Source organism: Myripristis murdjan, chromosome 1, assembly GCF_902150065.1.
Source record: "Myripristis murdjan chromosome 1, fMyrMur1.1, whole genome shotgun sequence".
In the NCBI taxonomy this organism is placed as follows: domain Eukaryota; kingdom Metazoa; phylum Chordata; class Actinopteri; order Holocentriformes; family Holocentridae; genus Myripristis; species Myripristis murdjan.
This window is the reverse complement of record NC_043980.1, coordinates 10,330,275-10,350,763: the sequence shown is the minus strand read 5'-3', so window position 1 is coordinate 10,350,763 and position 20,489 is coordinate 10,330,275. Positions and strand designations below refer to the sequence as shown.

Below are 20,489 nucleotides of genomic sequence, written 5' to 3'. Positions count from 1 at the left end.
AAAACAAAAAAAAACTGTCAGCCAAAATCCGGAGGCGGCAGAGGACGGGATAATATGCAGAGGGAAATAAATACAAATTTATGAGGAAAAAATCTCGGAAACTCTGAGCTGCTGGGGATATTAACCCCCATCCCTGCTCCATATTTTTCCCTCAATGCGCCAACTTAGGAGACCGGAAGTTTTTTAATCATTTCATAAAACTGGAGCAGTCTGTTTAGAGTATTTTTGGCTGGCCAGCAGACAAGCATGACCCTTAAAAATAAAACCAGCCGCAGAAGAAACAGACTTTTATTGCCCTTCACAGACCAAACAGTCCGATCAGCTCTACTGTAGCATCTACCTGTGTCTGCCTGTCCCGGGACGTCTGAGGAGGGTGTCGCGGTGAATCACGTGACACACTAGAAACTTCTTAGCGCTTCCCGGGAAATGAAAACGAAACTGTCCATTCAGGTCCATGTCGCTGTCTTCACATGAGCCAGGCTGTGTAAAATAACCTCCAATCGCATTTATTTCCTTCAGCACAGCCGGATATCAGAGTCTTTTGTCGTCTGTGTGCATTTGTGTATTTGTTCAGGAAGCCGCGGAAATCACGGACCTTGTTCATCGAAAAGAGGAAGACTCTCACCTACTCCCCCTCTCTCTGTCTGAGGTTTCATGATTTTTGATTACCGCGAAGCCACAGGATCGCAAACCCACTTTTTCATCGCTGTTCCCTCACACAAGGTCAGATGTGTAGAGTTATTATGGTCTGATAAATAGAAATATGGAGGACATGTAGGGTTATCAGCCAGGTTTCATTTGTTTTCTGAGCGCTGTGTGGTTGACAGAGGGGAGTGGATAGACTCCAAAGAGCTGCATCTTGACACGACAGCATTAAACGACACAAAACAGTCGATTCATCTCTTGTCAAAAAAGCTCGTCTTGTGCGATGCGACATCAAAATGTATGCCTCCTCGACCTGAACTCATCTGCTCGGTTAAAAGTCACTTTCACTTCTTTTGTAGTAGGCTAGTAACATTTCAGTTTTATAGTATGCCTATAGAAAGTAAAAATCTGATCTGTACACTAAATGGATTATAAAACTGTATACAGATGTTGGACATGTGTTATTTCTAGTTTATAGACATTGGAATCAGCTATATTTTGATATGAGATGGGAAAGCGATGAGTCATCACACGTCATACATGTTTTTATTTTGTTGGGGTATTTTGAAAGATTGAATGGTCAGTGGCAAAAGTAATTAGACATTCCCACTGATGAATTCCGTAAAAATGTTGTTTGGTTGTTGTTCAATTAAATGTTCATTTTTTTTAATGGTTCTTGTTTGAATTAAATGTTCAAGTCGTTTTTATTGGTTGCTTCAGCGTTAGTTAGTTTGTTTTTAACTATAGCATTTTAATATTGTGTCAGCTAACCCTGTGATGGGGCTGGCTGGCACAAATGCACAACATGACTTTAATCACGAATCACTGAATTTATTTATATGTAGGCCTACTGTGCGGGCCAGACTTTACCATAGAAATTATTTAGTTTTGGCAGATATGACCACAGAGATTGATCAGGAGTGACCACTTTCATTCAGTTTCTATGGACATGACAGTCTGAATTGATGTTTGTTGTTCCAGAGGTGGGTTTATTGGGGATTTTGGATTGCATCTGTGCTGTCTGGGTTCTACGTTTTTGGTTGCTAATAATAAGCATTTCAGTGTGTGAGGTGTTGGAGGGAGGGTTAATGTTGCTCTGTGAAAGATTTGCTGTGAAGTCAGGATTGTCCTAGAGCCAGCAATTATTTTTAAGACCAGAGATAAAACAGAATAGTCACAAGAAGGTCTGAATTATCTAACACAGTTTGAGTTTGACAGGATCATCCGGGCTAGGTTTTAATCTGAAGATATGCATAACAGCATTTACTAGCTAGCATACCTCACACAGGTTATCCTCTGCACTTCCAGCTTTTATTTTGATAATACTAATGTCATAGTTTATTGATCCCTGTAGGGCAAAGTCTTTTTTTGCCGCTGCCATTCAGGAAGGTCTGAGTGTCGGGTCAGAATAAGAACAGAATAGGACAACTCTCGGCTGCTGCCTGTTTTTCCACCATCCGTCCATTTTAGAATTTGAACTGGTGTATTTTCATCATTGTTTTGCTATATGGTTAATTTCTGCTCCTTTGACCTCATCCCTCTGTTTGCATTTCAGGTGCTGTCAGTGTGCAGTTTGTGGCCTGCCTTCCCTTTTTACAACGCTCTGCCATTTGTGCAAAAAGACATACACCCGTACAGACGCTGCATAGCCAGCCCCGCCAGCCCCCTCCCACCGCGACCCCTGCGCTATGAGCAAAGATAGAGCAGAGCCTTCAAAAGAGAAGTATGACCAATCTCCGTCGCCCCACATGCAGGCCATGCAGAGGAACTACAGGCGTGGTCCAGCTTCCCTCGACCCCACAGCTGGAACACAGCAGATCTCAAATCCAAGTGACTGCTCTGGCTCTAACCTCCTTACACATCTCTTCCAGTCAGCAGCTCGTCGTCTTGTTGCCCCACCCCAACCAGGCCACGGTGAGGTGGCAGCCCCTAAACCTGTAGAGCGGGGTAGAGCGGTCTGCAACCTTAACCAGCTCTCAGATACAGAGTCGTCCTCCCAAACAGACTCTCTGTGTGAAAGTATTCAGAGTTTGTCCATTCATACAAACAGGCCCTACAGAGGACGAGAAAGTTTGGACCGAGCCACTGAGTCCAGTTGCACAACAAATGGGAGTTTAATTAAAGGCCAGCTCACTCCCACATCTGACATCGAGGAACAGGTTCACAAGGCCTTGGCTGCGTTGAGTCCAGGTGAGAGTATCTCTGCAAAAGCACTGGCTAAAAAGCTGCTTCAGGACAAAAAGACAGTCACCAAGGCCCTCTACTCTCTGGAACGGTCCCAAAAAGCCTCTAAGCAAGGACTTTCCCCTCCTGAGTGGAGTCCATACAGAGACCCCAACGTAAATCAAAATTCCAAACTGGAAAATTCTCCCTCCCAGCTGCAGGGCAGTCCAGAATCCTCTCAGAAACTCAGAGCCGTGCTTGAACTAAAAGTAGAAACAGAAGAAAACAGGAGACAGCTTGGAGAGGAGGACTCTGACACTGCATCCAGCTGTTCTTCCTCCTCTCTCTTAGAGCCATTTGATTCTGACCAAAAGGAATATGAATCACTTGCAAAACCTAAGCCCACCACTGAGGCAGACCTGAAGGAGCAAATCCTGCAGTTACTCCTGAAGTTAGGGAGGACTGCTCCTCTTGTCATAGCCAAAAACCTGGGCCTTAAGACTGCTAAACAAGTCAATCGATTTCTCTACTCCCTGGAGAAGCAGGGTGAAGTTACTAAGAAGGGGGGTGTAGCGCCCACCTGGGAGCTGACCCCCCACTGCAGGAAGAGGATGGAAAGGAGGCTCAGAGCCTCACTGGGCACCACAGCTGAGGGGAGCCAGACGGAGGGGGAAGCCAGTGGCGAGGAGAACAGAGGAGCATCTGCAGTTCTGCCACTACAAGGGACCAAGCCACTCCTGTCGCAGCTGTTACGTTGGCACCACAATGAAGAGGTAGGTGGACTTTTTGGATATTTTATTATGGACAGAAAAATACTTTGAGTAAACAGGCACAGAATGGGAAAAAAATAAAGCAAAGATGGGGTTGCTCAGAATAGTGATAACAAAAAAAGAAAGAAAAAGGTAAAATATTACAGAGCTATAGTTCAAAAGCATTCAAAATACAGTGCTGGAAAGTTTTCGGACACCCTTAAAATTTTACACAATCTCAAATATTATCATGAAATATTTGTGGAAATTTTTTTTGTGTGTTTCAAAAGGTGTGGCTGCATTATACAGATACAAACAAATACAAATTATATTATTTTGTTTATTGTTTACAAGAAAAACTAACAAAACTAAATTCTTGACGACGCCGGGCTAGCCTCTGTCTCTCATTGATCAGGGGCTTCTTGATAGCCTTGTAGGACCTTAAGCCATGATCTAAAAGTCGGCCACGTACAGTGCAGGTGGAACACTGGACACCAGTTTGGTTTGACCACTGCTGCTGAAGCTCCTGTGATGTCATTCAGCGTTTTTTTTTCCTGCACATGCGGATCAGGATGCGGTCATTTCTTGCTGAAGAAACCCTTGGACGCCCAGATCTTGGTTTGTCTTCCAAGCTGTTGGTTCGTCTGTATTTCTGCAGAGTGGATCCAACTGCTGAAGAACTGCATCTGCACTTCCTGGCTATCTGGTGGCAGCTGTACCCTTCCTGGCTGAGAATCTTTATCTTCAGGCGTGTTTCCTGCGTTAGGTTCCTTGTTTTAGCCATTTTTGTGTCTGAAGAACTTTCAAATGTGCTGCTTTATATAGACACCAAGCTTGGCAACAAAAATTGTGTCTTTTAATAAAAAGAATGACCTTCATCACTGGTACCAAAATGACCCAATACTCAAAATTTCTTATGTATTTTTATGGAACCAATCAATTTTAAGTTTTTAATGGCTTTTTTATGATTTGTTTAGTATTTTGGCTGTGACTGTACTAAAAGAAATTGCACTTGAAGACCTAAGAGTGATTCTTAATGCAATATTTCACAAATGCATGGGTTGTCCGAAAACTTTTTTCCACCACTGTACTTCTACTCAGGTGAAAAAGCGTTGTTGTTGTTGTTGTTTTTCCAAAAATTTTAAATTGAATTTGAAAAAAATGCTCTGATGTCACTGAAGGTGAAAGTCCAACAACAAGGCAGTGAGTGCATCCAGATCCCGACCAGTCGCCGAAGTTTCACTCTGCACCGTGAACCTGAGAACAGAATAGAGCCTCGGGTGAGTTTCTCGAGTACTCAACTTCCATCCATCACAACATGCAGGCAGGAACTTTCCTGCCTGCATTCCTGCTTTCTAATACAAAATAAAGGTCTGCTGTGGTGGTGGGTTGTGGCAATTCGATTAAACTTCATCTAATAAACAAGCCACACAATAATCTTGATATGCAACATTCAGAAGATATTGTATACATCTGGTACACACCATGTCTGTTGATCCTTTGTCTTGCAAATCTATTTTTTACATTTGAATTTGGTCAGATCCACAGTGAGCGACACAACCTGTACAGTATCCTATAGTCTGCATCATATAATATGTATTATATTTCTACATAGGCTAGACTACATAGGCTCACATTGTATTTCTACAAGGCCTAGAACTAGAAGCATGCCAAAACCAAGTGGGACAAACCAAAACTACTGAGGTAATGATCCAGCAAGCGCTGAGAGCAGGAACAGGGTGCATGAAGGGTGTGATGACGAGCTGAGCAGGGCCTGGGATGAGAGAGAGGACAGACTCAAGACAGACAAAAACCAGATCCCACTAAGCACTCATTCACATCAAAAGGAAAAACAAATCAAGCAGTGAATTTTCTTTTTTACTGGCCCACGATGGGAAAACAGTTTTACAGCTGTTTGTTTTATTCTTGTTAAATAGAAAAATGACTGATCAGAAGGTGCATACCTTTACTGACACAAACATTGTAATAATAATAACCATTACAACAACTTACTTGTCACATTGCTCCTTGTTTCCAGCGTGCATCATTTGATCTGAAATACAGATCAAATAATGATCTGACATTTGAGGATTCGAGCACAGAGGAAGTGACGCGGTTGGCCCGAGATCAAAACAAGACGGCAGGCGGGGGCTGCCAGGCCGATCACATCGGTAAAGGCTTAATCCTCCTACAACATTGCATGAATAGAATAGAATAGAATAGAAAATGGAATTAACATTAACATTAATATATGTTAATTCCTTTAAAGGAGAGACTTGATGTTCTCTAATTAGGTGGAAAAGAAACACTGGCAAACAATCCAGTATCATGCATCACTAGGTCTCCATTGTTGTGGCTGCTCATTACTGAATACAAATCTCCTTTTTAGATGTTTTTGCTGATTTTGAGCAACAAAGGAAAAGCCTGCCATGTCTTCAGATTCCCTCAGCAGAGAAGAAGAAGCTCCATGACATCCAAAGTATCTTCAGTGGGCGAGAGTCCGAACCTGTTCTAGTAAAGTACAATGTGTGCATCCAGACCCCCACCAGTCGCCAAAGTTACACTCTCCAGTGTAAATCTGAGAGTAGATTACAGCCTCCGGTGAGTATCTCAAGTACAGAAGTGCATCAACCCTCAGATCACTCCTTTCTCTATTCGACAACAGCAGAACAAAAAACTCTAAAACCATTTTTCTACTGTCAGATGGTAAAACAGAAAAACATCTCATTGCTTTTTTCTTTTTTCTTTCAACGACTGAAGTGCCATCCCTCACAACATGCAGGCAGGAAGTTCCTGCTCTCTAATTCAAAATAAAAGTCTGCTGTGGTGGTGGCAATTCAAAAAACCTTAATCCAGCAAACAAGTCATACAGTAATCTTAATATGCAACATTCAGAAGATATTGTATACATCCGGCAGATATCATGTCCGGTCATCCTTCCCTTTATTTATTTATTTTTTTTAACATTTGCATTTTATTTTACAAGGCAATTTTTTTTCTTTAGGCTATTTCACAGGATGTATTTACCATACTGTATCTGTGGGTGGTGGAGCTGGGAGGTTTGGTGCCCAGACAGGAGCAGACAGAGGAGTGCAGGGGTCCAGGGATCTGGGGTGGAGGGCTGGAGCTGAGCACAGAGAAACACCAGGCTGAACTTGAATAAAGAGGCAAACAGGCAGAGAGGGCTCGAAGCATACCAAAACCGACTGGGACAAACCAACCAACAGGACGACTGAGGCCAGACAAAAAAAAAAACAAATCCCTCCAAGCACTCGCTCATTCATGCCAAAACTGGAATATTGAAAATAAAAGATAACACACTGTCCCAGCTGTGACCAAAAAAAAAAAAGAGCAAAAAGGAAAAACAAACCAACCAATTTATTTGCTCTTCAGTTTTACTGGCCCACAGTAGAAACAACTTTTTTTTTTACAGCTGTTTGTTTTACTGTTGACTGATCAGAAGGTGCATGCATTTACAGAATCTACAAAAATGTCTCCGACACAAACATTGCAATAATTATGTCCATTACAACAACTTACTTGTCACATTGCTCCTTGTTTCCAGCGTGGATTATTTGATAAATACAGATCAAATAATGATCTGACATTTGACGATTCAAGCACAGAGGAAATGCTGTGGATGGCCCGAGATCAAAACAAGACGCCAGGCCGGGGCTGCCAGGCTGATCTGACTGGTAAAGGCTTAATCCTCCTACAGCATTGCATGGATAGAATAAAATAGAATAGAATAGAATAGAATGCCCTCAGCCAGGCTGCACTGGAGCTGCAGTTTTCACCAGTTTCTCACCACGTCAGCTGCTCTGTGAAATGAACTGAGACTCCCTCAGTTGATGGAATTTGACAAATGGGTCGCTTTACAGGAACATAACACAATGTAACTGCGATAACATTAAATATTAGGAAGGAGGAACCTTTTCTGCCCTGGTTGTGGCTGTAGTCAGGACCGTCTCAGGCAGAGCAAAAGGATCAATCTTACTGTTTAGTTTTAAAGAAAATGTTTGCTAAAAAGAAATATGGCTTGTTTTACATAACCCAAGTTGAAGTAGTTTTTTTTATTTTGCCCAGTGAATGTGTACATTGTGAAAAACATTGTGTTTTATGTTTGCATCTGCCTGTGGGCCTTCACAATAAGAGTAGCCATAATAATATGTTAATTCAGCCACAGTTGAGATTTAATGTTCTCTGCAATTAGGTGGAAAAAATACGTATGATGCATCCCTAGTGTAAATCTATATTGTCTCTATTGTGGCTGCTCATTACTGAATGCAAATCTGCTTTTTAGATCCTGATGCTGATCTTCAGCAACAAAATCTGCAGCGTCCTCAGATTCCCTCAGCAGAGGACACCCTGTTTGACATTCGAGCCGAATTTATTAAGCGAGTGTCTGATGCTGTTCTGGAAGGTCTGCTGGATGAGCTTCAGCAACTGAAGGTAATCAGCGACAGAGAAAGGGAGTCTGCTAGTGGATATGCTGCCAGGGCAAAGAAAGCACAAGTACTGATTGACATGGTGAGAGGCAAAGGACCAGACGCCAGTTTGCATATGATCACCGCCTTACGTAAGGAGGACCGTTGGCTCTTCAAACAGCTGAACTTAAACTGACACATAAAGGAGAAAGTGGAGGACAGCGCTGACACATCACTCACTACGTTTACATCCACCGCTGTCATTCATTCAACCACCTCGTTGAAGAAGTCGGTGTTGTGATATTTGCACTAGTCCAAAAAAACAGCTGACATCCAAGTCTTTCATGATGTTTAAAAGTTGTTGCGTTTCTACTTCGGACCAGAAATGTGGGCTTTTCTTTTGTGGATGCATCTCTAGCCCAGCTTTGCAAACTGTTGGCTTGTTGATTTGTTTACAACACACAGAGCTGACTGTAAACAGGCAGCCGTGTGCAGTAAAAAGCTACAAATCCCAACCCTAACTTGGGCTTTTATTTTCTAATAAAGGGGGAAATGTAATAATGAAATGTAGCGATGGCTCAGGGTTCATTCTCAATAACCTTTGACATAAAAAGCCTGGATAGCAAATTTTTATACATACAAATGAACTTGAAGCTATGCAATATTTCTACATTGAAGTATTCAAATCTGTTTATGGTACTCCGGGAAGAGATTTACTTTTTACAGTGGTGCACTTTTCTGTGGCATTTTCTTCAGAAAGATTGATATTGAGATTTAATCAGGTCTTTTGATATTTGTCTTCTGATAATTAATCAGGTTGTTATTCTGGAAAATAAACCTGAATGTTGAGGAGAAAAGTGACCTTATGCACTCAGTGACCATCCAAAAACACTGATAGACAACGTTCCTTATAGAGAATGTGAATGACTAAAGAAAAAAGTGGAAGATTTTGAACTTGAAGTGAAATTTCCAGCCAGAGAGCATAATGAGAAATTAAAATTTCTCAGATTAAATATTGGACGATAACCCCTACATCATGCTCAGACGAAGACGAGGGTTTCTGTGTAATTTATTGCTGTTTTGCATCAAATGAAAACATATCTATTAATTTTTGTAATGGTTTAACCGTTAAAGCGAGGCCATAAAGGGCTCAGCTGTACTGTGTCTGCTGTGGGTACATGGTCTTATTTACTTTCATGCTCATATAATATAAACTTGAACATTTTTGGGATTGTATTTTATTGATTTTTTTTCTACATATTTTTGTTGTTGTTTTAAGATGTAAATGTATATTTTGATGTATAATATGATCGTTTTTACAATGTTAAACTCATGGTCCCTTCAGCTGCTAGAAAATCCAAAAACAAGATTTGGAATAAAGACAAATGCTGAACTAAAGGACATTCCCGGAGCGTTTACTTTGAATGAGCGTCCCCTGCAAGCTGACGTAGTCTGGATCGACTCCAATAGTAATGGTTCTTCATCGTTGATTTGATTTTTAGATGTAAAGACACAACATGATTGGTATTTTTGCAAATGGCCTCCAAGTCGTGACCCGACAACGAGTTCAATCCCTGTCGCATGTTAGCTGCAAGGCACTGGAAAACACCACAAAACAAAGGAATATTATTAAACTGAAGCCTCATGTCCCATGTCCATTAGGCTTGTAGTTCTGGAAAATAAATCTGAATGTTGAGGAGGGTGGGGGAGGGGTAATCTCACCCTAAATTAGCACCTATATAATAAACGCCTCACCTGGAAATACTGCTGCTTTTTAAATGAAACTCTACTAATTTGGAGAAGGTTTTCAACCCTCCTCCCTTGTAAAGAAGCCCTTTAGATTTAGGATTCCTAAATCTCCAATTTCTCTCCAAAAAAAAGGAGCTTTGGCTAAACGTTTGTAATTTAGATTTCCTCCGAACTGTTCCTGAGGAACTTTTTCAGGAGGCAGAGATCCAACATTTGCTTCTTGTTGCAACCATAAAACTATTGCGTGGTCGATCCTGTCCGTCCTTGACTGTGGAAGTATTTGGTATTCTGACGTTAAATCCTGTGTATCATAGCACTTTACACTTTATCACAAATGCCAAATTTCAAACTCTTCATTTGCAGTTTGTTTTACACGTTTGGATGGAAATAGCCATCTAATGTTGTTCATGTGTAAAGCTCTTAAATCTAGTCTCTGCAAACACACGAGCCAGCCGGGTTCAGGTACTGTGCACATTTTAAATGGAATGACACTTGAGCCTTACACTCCCCTTGGAGATTTTCAAACTTTATTATCTGGTGGTTCTTAAGATTCTTGTAACTTTTTTTTTTTTTTTTTAAATTCCTTGTTTGTGTTGTGCCTGTTTCTTGATTGTATGTGTGTCTGTTGTATAGTTGTGTTGTTTCTGTTTGTTTATTCTTATGAATGTCCCTTGTTCTCAGGAATGTCTTGGAAAAGAGATCTTCTTAATCTCAATGAGACTGACTAAATAAAGATTAAATAAAGAAAATTTAAAAATGGCATTTGTCTCATTGAGAAAGCATATTGATAACACAATAATTTCTGAAGACACTGACCTCTTTTGTCAGCTGAGATCTGTCATTTCTAGTTTCAGATTACAGTACAGAGTACTTTATTAGTCTCAGAAGGGCAATTCATTTGTCAACCTGTCCAAACTGTAAAGTAGGATGATATGACACTGTTGGTATGAGCTGCTGCATCTGGCCTGTTATCGTAATCCACCATAATTAAGTGCGACTAAATCCAAATGCCTTAAATTATCTACAGACAGATGCCGGCCATCAGGGAATCTGAATCTCAAATTTTATCAAGGAACTTTTGCAGAGATTTTAGAGTTTTATTGATATTTATGTTGTGCTAATTTTCTTAAATTGTCTGAGGAGACATTCCTTTTCATATTATCATCAGCTATTTTATATCTCTGTCAAACCTCAAAAGTTGTGCAGAGTTAAACTTTTTTATAAGAGGCATATTAATGAATACTCTCAAAGGTGCCTTCATGGCTTTCCAGGCAATGCCTGCAGATGGCGCTGTGGGGATGTTAAAATTTTCTTTGCTAAGGAACCATCTTTGAAAGTACATGCTATTATTTGCTAAACTCTGCACACAAACCACAAAACCTTTCACCAAAGCAGCAAAATCTTAAACATCTCTTGCCAAAACAAAACAATTCTTGCAAAACCCTTTTAAAAAATTGTGTTTTTGCATCAGCACACAAACCATCATTTGGATAAACAGACAAAGCACCAACTACACACCGATAGTAAAAATGAAAAACACTTTTGGCTTTTGCTTTTCTGTCTGCAGGGCAGCAGGTTGCAATAAAGTTTTGTCATACATGTAGCAAACACACACACACACACACACACACACACACACACACACACACAGGTATCCAAAGTAAAGTATGGATGTGCAAATAAGGGGAAAAGTTTTTTTTCCCTTGATATATTTTGCTGTAACACTCAGCACATAAACATTTGTGCTATAGAAAAGAACAGCAAAAAACAAACACAAAAATTAACTAAAAAAAACAAAAAAAAAAATAGGCAAAATCTTGCCTTCTGTGCAGGTCTGGACGTAGGACTTCATCTTACAGTTTTTTCCTGAATACTTAAACACTGACAGCGATTCCTGAAACTCTGTTTCTGAAACCACCAGCACTTGTAGACAGTGCATTGACCAAGTGAGTCAGACTGAATGCACTTTCTCTGCCTTACACTCAGTTTGTGGTTTTACAGCACACTTCCAGTAAAACTGTAAAGTAAACACTGGAAAACACTTAAATGTTGGGTTTACTTACTGAATTAGAGCACTATAAAAGGCCACAGTTCATGGAATTCTACAACAAAAATGAACAGTCAGATGGTCCTCAGGCCTTTAATGCTGTGACAGCAGGAGAATCATACACACCAAAGCTTGGAGGTAGATTGTCAATATGACGGAGGTGACAGGAAGCTTTTAAGGTCTTCAGATTTTACACTTTGCATGCGTTACATAGTTAATCAGGTAATAAAGCAATAAAAACTTTCCAGAAACAGACCTAGCTAATGAACCGGCCTAGTCATAAATTCCAGAAAAGTAACTGACCACTTCTAAATGAGATAAGCTGGTAGAGGGTCTGCTCCATTGCACATACCACTAGCTTAACTCTGAGGTCATACAAAAGCTAACGTAGTACATGATTTTAATGGTAAATTCCTTCACGGGGGTTCCTGGTTTGATCCCCGGCTCCTCCAGAGAGTGCATCGACGTGTCCTTGAGCAAGACACTGAACCCCCCAAACTGCTCCTGATGGGCGACTTGACACCTTGCACAGTAGCCAGTGTGTGTGTGTGTGTTTGTGAGGGAGATATTGTAAAGCACTTTGATAAGACAATTATGGTTAAGAAACTAAAGAAAACTGAAATATGAATCTAAAATTAAAACAATCCTTTACAAAAAAACAATAATTTACTTAAACTGTATTGTCTTAAGAAAACAAAACAAACTGAAATGACAGAGAATTCAACTTGTTTTCATCTTTTGTCAGTTTATTTGGTTGTTCATCTGTATAAAGTGGATACATTTTCAAAATCGTATGTTTTGAGCTTTTATTACACAACACTTTTCTGACTTTTTTTAAATCTCACCCAACAAATACCCCATATTACAAAAAGACTAAAACTAACACTGAAACTACTAAGCTAAAAAATCAAAATGAAATAAAAGTAAAATAAAAATGTAAAATTATAATAACTTTGGTCAATAGACAGTGTACACAATGCAGTCCATTTCCTTTTTTTAATTTTTTTTTTTTTTTTTTTTTTTAACTCTTTAGCATATTTCATGACATTGTATAAAATGTGCATTATAATTAAAGTTTCCTTCAGTTTTAGCCACCAAAGACAAAAGCAAGAGAAGATGGTCATCACTGGTCACAATGGACATAGCAGCAACTCGGTGCATTTAGGCATGTCGACAAGCATCAGAGCGGGGCAGAGAGGTGATTTAAGGGTTTAAGACGGGCTGCCCTGAGTATTTCAGAAACTGCGGATCTGCTGGGATTTTCACACAAAACCATCTCTGGGGTTTACAGAGGATGGTCCGAAAAAGAGAAAATCCAGTGAGCGGTATTTCTCTGGGAGAAAATGCTTTGTTGATGCCACAGCTCAAAGGAAAATGGAGAGCATGGTTTAAGCTGATAGAAAGGCAACAGTAACTCAAATAACCACTCGTTGCAATCGAGGTCTGCAGAGGAGCATCTCTGAACACGCAATACGTCGAACCCTTGAAGCAGATGGGCTGAAGCAGCAGCAAACCTCACCGGCTGCCACTCCTGTCAGCTGAGAGCAGGAAGCTGAGGCTACGATTCACACAGCCTCACCAAAACTGGACAAGAAGATTGGAAAAACGCAACCTGGTCTGATGAGTCTTGATTTCTGCTGCGACATAGATAGTCGGGTCTGAATTTGGCATAAACAACATGAAAGCATGGATCCATCCTGCCTTGTTTCAACAGTTCAGGCTGCTGGTGGTGTAATGGCATGGGGGAGATTTTCTTGTCACACTTTGGGCCCCTTAGTACTGACTGAGCATTGTTTAAACACCACGACCTACCTGAGTATTTTTGCTGACCATGTCTGTCTCTTTATGACCTGAGTGTACCCATCCTCTAATAGCTACTTCCAGCAGGATAACGCACCATGTCACAAAGCTCAAATCATCTCAAACTTTTTTCTTGAACATGACAGTGAGCTCACTGGACTCAAATGGCCTCCACAGTCACCACATCTCAATCCAATAGAGCACCTTTGGGATGTGGTGGAACGGCAGATTGGCATCATGGATGTGCTGACAGCAAATCTGCAGCAAGTGCGTGATGCCATCATGTCAATATATACCAAAATCTCTGAGGTATGTTTCCAGCACCTTCTTGCATCTGTGACACAAAGAATTAAGGCAATTCTGAAGGCAAAAGGGGGTCCAACCTGGTACTTGCAAGGTGGACCTAGCAATTACAATTACAACTTACAATTCCTTTACAATTTCTTGTGGGGAAATTGTCTTCGCAATATCTTTAAAGAATTTATCAGAAAACTGATACAGTGTAGTTCAGACAGAGAACTGTTGCTATATTTGTGTGTCTTGAAAGACTTACAAAAGTCATATTCAGCCTTTTTTATCCGTTTCATCAGTAAAACCCAAATTACGGTAGGGATCTCATCTCTCCCCGCTCTCTTCTCTCCCGTTTAGAGACTGATGTTCCAGGTTCGTCGTCAAGTCTCTCCTCTCTGCTTTGGTTCAGCTGCAGCAGTCTGGAGAGGAAAGGGTCCTGCTCACAGAAGATCCTGATCATAGCTGAACTGGCCTCTGGTCCTTTGCCTCTCACCATGTCAATCAGTACTTCTGCTTTCCTTGCCCTGGCATATTTACTGGCGGACTCCTTTTCTCTGCTGTTAATTACCTTCAGTTGCAGCAGCTCATCCAGCAGAACGTCTAGAACAGGTCCAGACACTCGCCCAATAAAGTTGGTTCGAATGTCAAGGAGCTTCTTCTCCTCTGGTGAGGGAATCTGAGGACATGGCAGACTTCTTCTTCGTTGCTCAAAGTCAACAAAAGCATCTAAAAAGGAGATTTGTATTCAGTAATGAGCAGCCACAACAACGGAGACCTAGTGATGCACGATATTGGATTCTTTGCCGATACCAATATGTGCACTTTTTTCCCACCTAATCACAGAGAACATCAAGTCTGTAATGGAATTAACATATGTTAATATGTTAACTACCATATGTTAATGTTAATGTTAGTGATAATGATAATGTTAATGTTAATAAAGTGGTGAACAAACCGACAAAAAATGTGACTCCAGCACAGCCTGGCTGAGGAATGAGCTAAGTCAGGATGAAGATCTCACATGTACTCTACTCTATTCACAGGATGCTGTAGGAAGATTAAGCCTTTACCTCTCATATCAACCTGGTACTCCCAGACTGTCCTCTCTTCATCCTGGACCATCAGCTTCAATTCGGAAGCTGATGGTCGGAATTGGTCCGTTGTTCTCCTATCCACAGTAACCACAAACGTTGGGTGGTAATTTGGTCCGTAATTTAGATCAAACGTTGCATTCTGAAAGCAAGTAGCAACATGACAATTACATTATAATAATAACTATCATAGTGTTTGTCTTTCATTTACTACGACTGAATCTATATTTAATGTGCAGGTCTTAAAGGCAGAAGGAGTGGGTTTTTCAAAAGAACAATGTGTAGATTAGAAAAATGTATAGACTAAAAAATAATCCCTGTCAATCATCATCTATGAGCCACTGGAGGTGTGTGTTGGTATGTGTGTGTCTGCAGAGACTCTGCCCTCTGCCTGGATTTTCTTGTTTTGCTGAGCTCCGGACTCTTCAGGACATCAACCTTTGGGCAGTGTGTGTGTAGCTCCCAGCCAATAATGGCGCATGGTGCAATAGCATGGCATCCAATAGGAAGCTGCAAAAATTGCGGCTTGTGGAAAAAAAGGAAATCTACAGAGGCGAAACCCCAAGTGTATCTGGGAGTGGATGAGGATGAGGAGTGTCGCAGTGTTGTTGAAGTTGAAGTAGATGTTACAAGAATAATTATTACCACTCTTGCATTTTTGCTGCAGCTGAGTCTTTTCAATGTGCAGGTGATGACAGTTTCTAGTTAAATGATTTCATGAACGGTGTCAGAGACATTTTGCATCAGAGGTTGTTCTTGAGATACTCACCCGAGGCTGTATTCTGTACGGTTCAGGATCACCACCAAGAGTGTAACTTTGGCCGGTGGTGAGACGACAATGGCAAGCAGTCTGGATGTACACAGCGTCTTCTTGTTGGGCTTTCACCTTCAATGACATCACAACATTTTCTCGAGAGGGTTTATGCTCAGAGAGGAAGGCAGTGACATTACAGTCACTCACCACAAGAGGGAGTGAGGGGATAACAAGTATATATACTGGACAGTCTCACAATACAATACTGCAGGGGACACATTACATTTTTTTAAATGCTGAGTTAAAAAATATCATGCATTATTCCTAAAATAATTTGCCTATACCATAATAAGTTCAACAAAATGTAAGTGTAAGGTTGATAAAGCACATTTCATATTCAATATTCTCTCTCTGTCAAATGTGTGTGTCTGGTGTGCTTGTGATTTAAATCTGCTGCCGTGGTCATTGAGTGAGGACGTGTTTTCACTATGAGCAAGAACCCCAGACAAAAATCGAGAAAATGGATTTGTGGTGGAAATGTAGCAGGGACACAACTAAAATCAAGGAAAAAGAAATGAAAAAGATGCAAAAACAGATCAAACCAAATATCATATGTATCAGGTTGCTGTTGTTTCCAATGTCGCTGCATTGTACTTCTTTATTTAGACTTCTTTTTCTATCAAATGTTTTACTTTTGTATTGTTCAGGGGGTACCTGACTGAAAAAAAAAAAAAACATTTAAAAGGGGGAAAATTATTGAAAAAAAGTTCTGAGAACCACTGGTGTAGGTTATTTTGATATTATTACAGCTACACACACTGTATATACAACCATGGGTGAATAGCAGTCATAACATTACAGAGTACTTTATCATAAAGGGATTTATATCTTTAAGGGTTACTGTGCATGTACCACCATACATCAGTGTCTGGCAACAGTCTAAAAACTAAACTAAAAGAACCTAATACAAAAAAAAAAGTACTTTCTCCCACCATGTGACATCATCCTGATTAATTTGCACAGGAGCAGGAGGATTTAGAGGGAAAAATCACTAAAATCACAGTGAATTTATAAAGAATGAAAGAGGAGTGAAGAATGCACTCACTCATCAATCTTAAATTGACTCTTGACACACTTGACTCTGAAAATACAATACAGTCGAATGAATGAATGAATGAATGAGTGTGCGTATTATGGTTGAGATGCTGAATGGCAGGAAGACAGGAAACTTTACCTCATGCAGAGGGACGTTTGTTGGCAGTAGAAGCACATCTAAAAATTGTCTCGGCCCTCTGACTGAGCGCTGGAACAGAAGAATTTGGGCACTGATCGACAGAGTCAGAACGCTCCTAAGATAATTCCACACTATGCCGAAGGTCGAGAGGTGGGTGATTTGCACAATCACATGAATTTCTGTGATTTCCACCGGCTTCAGGAAGCTCACGCCGTCAGAAGTGATGTGGGCGACAGACAGGCTGTCAGTCTTACCACCTGAGAATACACAGAGCCAGAACAAATCAACCCCACGACTATTTCATGGTATTTACGCAATGTTGTGGACTTCAACAAAATGTGACAAAGGACATAACTCAAGTCAATACATAATCAATACGTAATCACTGAGAAATGTGCCAACCAGCATTGAGGTCATAGTGTGGGAAGTGGAGCTGACGGATCACGTTCTCAGCGCACTCGATGCTGAACAGCGGCCCTGCAGGTGTCTTGCGAGCCGTGTGGAGGAGGAGCTCATCCCACTGGACAGTCCTGTACTGCACCTCCCCTTCCCCAACCACAATAAACACCAGTCTAGTCAAAGCACAGCGGAAAATACCGGAACCAGGGAACTTGAACCTGTAGGACACAGGATGGATAAAGGAATAGCCTACCATACCCCCAACCTGCAGTAACATGCAGGGTGACCATGCAGTTCACCCGGCAGGTTAACAACATGGACATCAGTGTGATCCATGTGTGCCTGGGAGCAGGCATGGTTCCTGCCCCAGCTCCACACGCACACTCCAAGTTTTGAATTATAGGTTTTCAGCATAGGCTACTATCTGTTTGAAACACCATTAGCTTAAACAGGATTTACTCTGACAGGCTACAGCCAGCGTTCAACAACACCTGTAGCTGTCCTCTATCATACACCACATGACTGCAGCACAACAATATCAATGGTTACAATACAATACAAGGTTATTGTAGTAGCCAATTAGAGCTCACTTCAATAAACAGGAACCAATCTTTACTGGTTCAGTTGCTCCGCCTACAGTTTTTGACCATTGAGGTAATTGATTGCAGCAGTTTGTTTGTATGCTTTGTTTGGTATTGTAAAAATGTTTGAGTTGAATGAACATGAAAAAGTTAGTGGAAAATAAATGGACTGACTGACTGACTGGAAAGTTTGTCTCAGACTCTGATTCAGCAAACATGTTAATCAGGGTGTCAATCAGGTCAGCCGCGGTGTAGCACCTCAGTGGCTTCAGGTGTTGGCTTAGCTTCTGAAATACAGTTATTGTAGTTAACTAAAACTAAACTAACAACTAAAAGTAGGTATAAAAAAGAATTTTAGCTCGCTGAAATCAAAATAAAAACTAGACTTTAGAAGAAACACAAAAACCTACTTAAACAATATTGTTTACAAAACTAAGTAAACAAAATAAATATAGAGAAAATGTCTTTAGTTTTTGTCTTTTGTCAATTTGGTCAAATCTGTCAACAAAACCAGCATGACCAGGCGCTGGTGCTGATGTTTATTGGAACTGATGCTCATCACCATCCCAGTCAATTAAATGTAAATGTAAATCCTTAATTAAAATGATCGCTTGATAAAAGTCCTCAAAACAAGAGAAATGTTTTGTCATTTCAAGATAGTTACCTGTATAAAGTGCTTCCACGGTCAACTGACATGGCAGGCGTGAAGTATAATTGGTCCTAGAATGCAGAAAAACACAAAATTAGTTGAATTCTGCAGTGAAAGCAGCTTGGACTTGTGGCGGTATGTTATGAAGCAATCAAGAATACTCACACAATCATCTTTCAGCCCAAATTGTTTGAGCATTGTTGAGGAGAATCCATGGCCAACAAATGGCTTGATGTCACCTACAGAAAAAAGTCCAGATTTGACAGGTCTCAGTAGAGTGGTTTTTAATCAGGACCTGGTCTGATGTGATCTGGATGGAGAAATATCAATGAAACCCCCTTTTTTCATTTTTACACATTGAATAAATCTTGTACCTACTCAGTATTTTTTTTTTAAATACTGAGTAGGTAGGACCACAGCAAATAGACAGGAATAGCAATAAGGGCAATTATAAAATGATACTCAGAATCTATGATTGTAAATCAATAAAAGACCATGTCATTTTATTATTCACTCTCATTTCGTCTCCCCTTTATTTATTACCTTCCCAGTTCATTAATTATCTTGAAAATGACTGAACAACGCCATCTAGAGGTCAGTTTTTAAGGTGGACGGAGCAGTTGAAGCAGCTCAAAAGTGAAAGTAAAGAGAATCAGGTAGCTGTAATGCTTTCGCGGTTGTCTGAACATGTGTCGATGATAGGAAAAACGAGCTAAATAATGATATGCTGCAGTTATAATGCTAACATGCAGTTTTAAACTCACTCAGTGTGTCTGCCTCCTTGTCACAGCCGGTGCGCCGCAGAGCCCTTGCAATCACTTGAACGGCGCCGTCCACGTCAAGGATTGAAACCAGGCTTTCCACCAGGAACTTGGCATCTCTGCTGTGCTTATGTTTTATTAGATGGTACGTGTAGCGCAACTTTTCCTGGTTCTCCAGCTCGTCGTAAAATATCAACATCTGGGACTGCGTCAAACCCGACATAATGTCTCTTAAAAGATCTATCGCTTTTTTGACGGACATTTCTCATTGATCTGTGAGGAGAGGGGTGACCCGCCGTCCTGCAAAAAAAAAAAAAAAAAAAAAAGCAGAACTAAAGCAGAACAGAGTTAAAGTCAGCAATAAAATGATATAAACAGAGGGGAAACGTGTCTGCTCACTTACGGCTACCGCGCGAGGAGCTGTAGGAAACCCCACCTTTTTTTCTACCCACACTGCCTCTGAAATTATGATTATCTGCTGCCACACTCTGGTGAGGAGAGCCTCGGCTTTGTTCATTAATAAAACAAAACAAAAAAAAAAAAAAAATCAATGTCTGTCATTTTCAAAACTGAATTGGAAAGATGGGGTGTGACGGTAAACTTATCAATCCTAAAAAAAATACCACTCAAATATTTTAGAGGATTTTGTAAATGGTGGATTAAATTATTAGAGGTCAAAAGGGTGTACTTTGTAATTATATGACAACAATAATACCTTGTAGGCTTTTGTCCAATATTTGGTGTGTTATTTTGTAGAAACTGCATAATGTTTTTTCCTGCTTTGGACCAAGTGGTAATGCAATATCAAAGAGTGAATGAGCAAATAACCTGTTTTTCAAAGGTTAGGTGTGAATCAGTAGTTATCCTAAAGCACTTAAATGTGAAAGTAAATTGGGAGTATTTAAGCCACTCCTACTCTGCATGACAAGAACTCCCTCCACTCAGTGCTGTCAGTTCTAGTTTTATTCTGCTGCAGGTCTCAGTCCAAGGTAAGAACAAACTGCATGAAATAACTTGGCAGTTACTTTAGCTGTTTTTATTTTATTTTATCTTATTTTTATTTTTATTTTTATTGTGATTCTTGCTTGTGTTTCATCCATTAGTTCAAGTTATGTCACATTTTTGTTCTTTTCGGTAAAAAATATATGG

At 40.4% G+C, this 20,489-nt stretch overlaps 2 protein-coding genes across 3 annotated transcripts; one reads left to right on the top strand and one right to left on the bottom strand.

Annotated features, from left to right (window-relative positions):
- The first annotated feature begins 491 nt into the window (after positions 1 to 491).
- On the top strand, positions 492 to 9,988 carry LOC115361772 (uncharacterized). Its single transcript, XM_030055398.1, has 6 exons — positions 492 to 723; positions 2,201 to 3,581; positions 4,739 to 4,837; positions 5,596 to 5,728; positions 5,947 to 6,158; positions 7,861 to 9,988. Exons 2-6 carry the CDS (start codon positions 2,334 to 2,336, stop codon positions 8,005 to 8,007), a joined length of 1,839 nt encoding a protein of 612 aa, XP_029911258.1. The 5' UTR covers positions 492 to 723; positions 2,201 to 2,333; the 3' UTR covers positions 8,008 to 9,988.
- A 2,528-nt stretch (positions 9,989 to 12,516) lies between these two features.
- On the bottom strand, positions 12,517 to 19,785 carry LOC115363294 (NACHT, LRR and PYD domains-containing protein 1b allele 2-like). 2 transcript variants are annotated; one of them, XM_030057818.1, is made up of 9 exons: positions 19,744 to 19,785; positions 19,344 to 19,640; positions 18,745 to 18,818; positions 18,595 to 18,650; positions 17,353 to 17,567; positions 16,951 to 17,207; positions 15,732 to 15,848; positions 14,942 to 15,104; positions 12,517 to 14,597 (listed from the first exon to the last, which is right to left on the bottom strand). In XM_030057818.1, the coding sequence occupies exons 2-9, from the start codon at positions 19,600 to 19,602 to the stop codon at positions 14,182 to 14,184; spliced, it is 1,557 nt and encodes a 518-aa protein (XP_029913678.1). In that variant the 5' UTR covers positions 19,603 to 19,640; positions 19,744 to 19,785; the 3' UTR covers positions 12,517 to 14,181. The 2 variants fall into 2 exon arrangements, with proteins under 2 accessions (XP_029913678.1, XP_029914405.1); XM_030058545.1 differs by lacking the exon at positions 19,744 to 19,785 and having other exon boundaries at positions 18,745 to 18,889; positions 19,344 to 19,435.
- Between the last annotated feature and the right edge of the window lie 704 nt (positions 19,786 to 20,489).

What these genes read in the sequence shown, in the direction of transcription:
- LOC115363294 (XM_030057818.1), bottom strand. Translation starts at nt 19,602, where the DNA reads ATGTCCGTCAAAAAAGCGATAGATCTTTTAAGAGACATTATGTCGGGT. An exon ending in ACACTATGACCTCAATGCTG is followed by an intron (nt 17,208 to 17,352) that starts GTTGGCACATTT and finishes GTGTATTCTCAG; the next exon opens with GTGGTAAGACTGACAGCCTG. An exon ending in GTACCAGGTTGATATGAGAG is followed by an intron (nt 14,598 to 14,941) that starts GTAAAGGCTTAA and finishes TCTCCTTTTTAG; the next exon opens with ATGCTTTTGTTGACTTTGAG.
- LOC115361772 (XM_030055398.1), top strand. Translation starts at nt 2,334, where the DNA reads ATGAGCAAAGATAGAGCAGAGCCTTCAAAAGAGAAGTATGACCAATCT. An exon ending in GTTGGCACCACAATGAAGAG is followed by an intron (nt 3,582 to 4,738) that starts GTAGGTGGACTT and finishes ATGTCACTGAAG; the next exon opens with GTGAAAGTCCAACAACAAGG. An exon ending in AGAACAGAATAGAGCCTCGG is followed by an intron (nt 4,838 to 5,595) that starts GTGAGTTTCTCG and finishes CCTTGTTTCCAG; the next exon opens with CGTGCATCATTTGATCTGAA.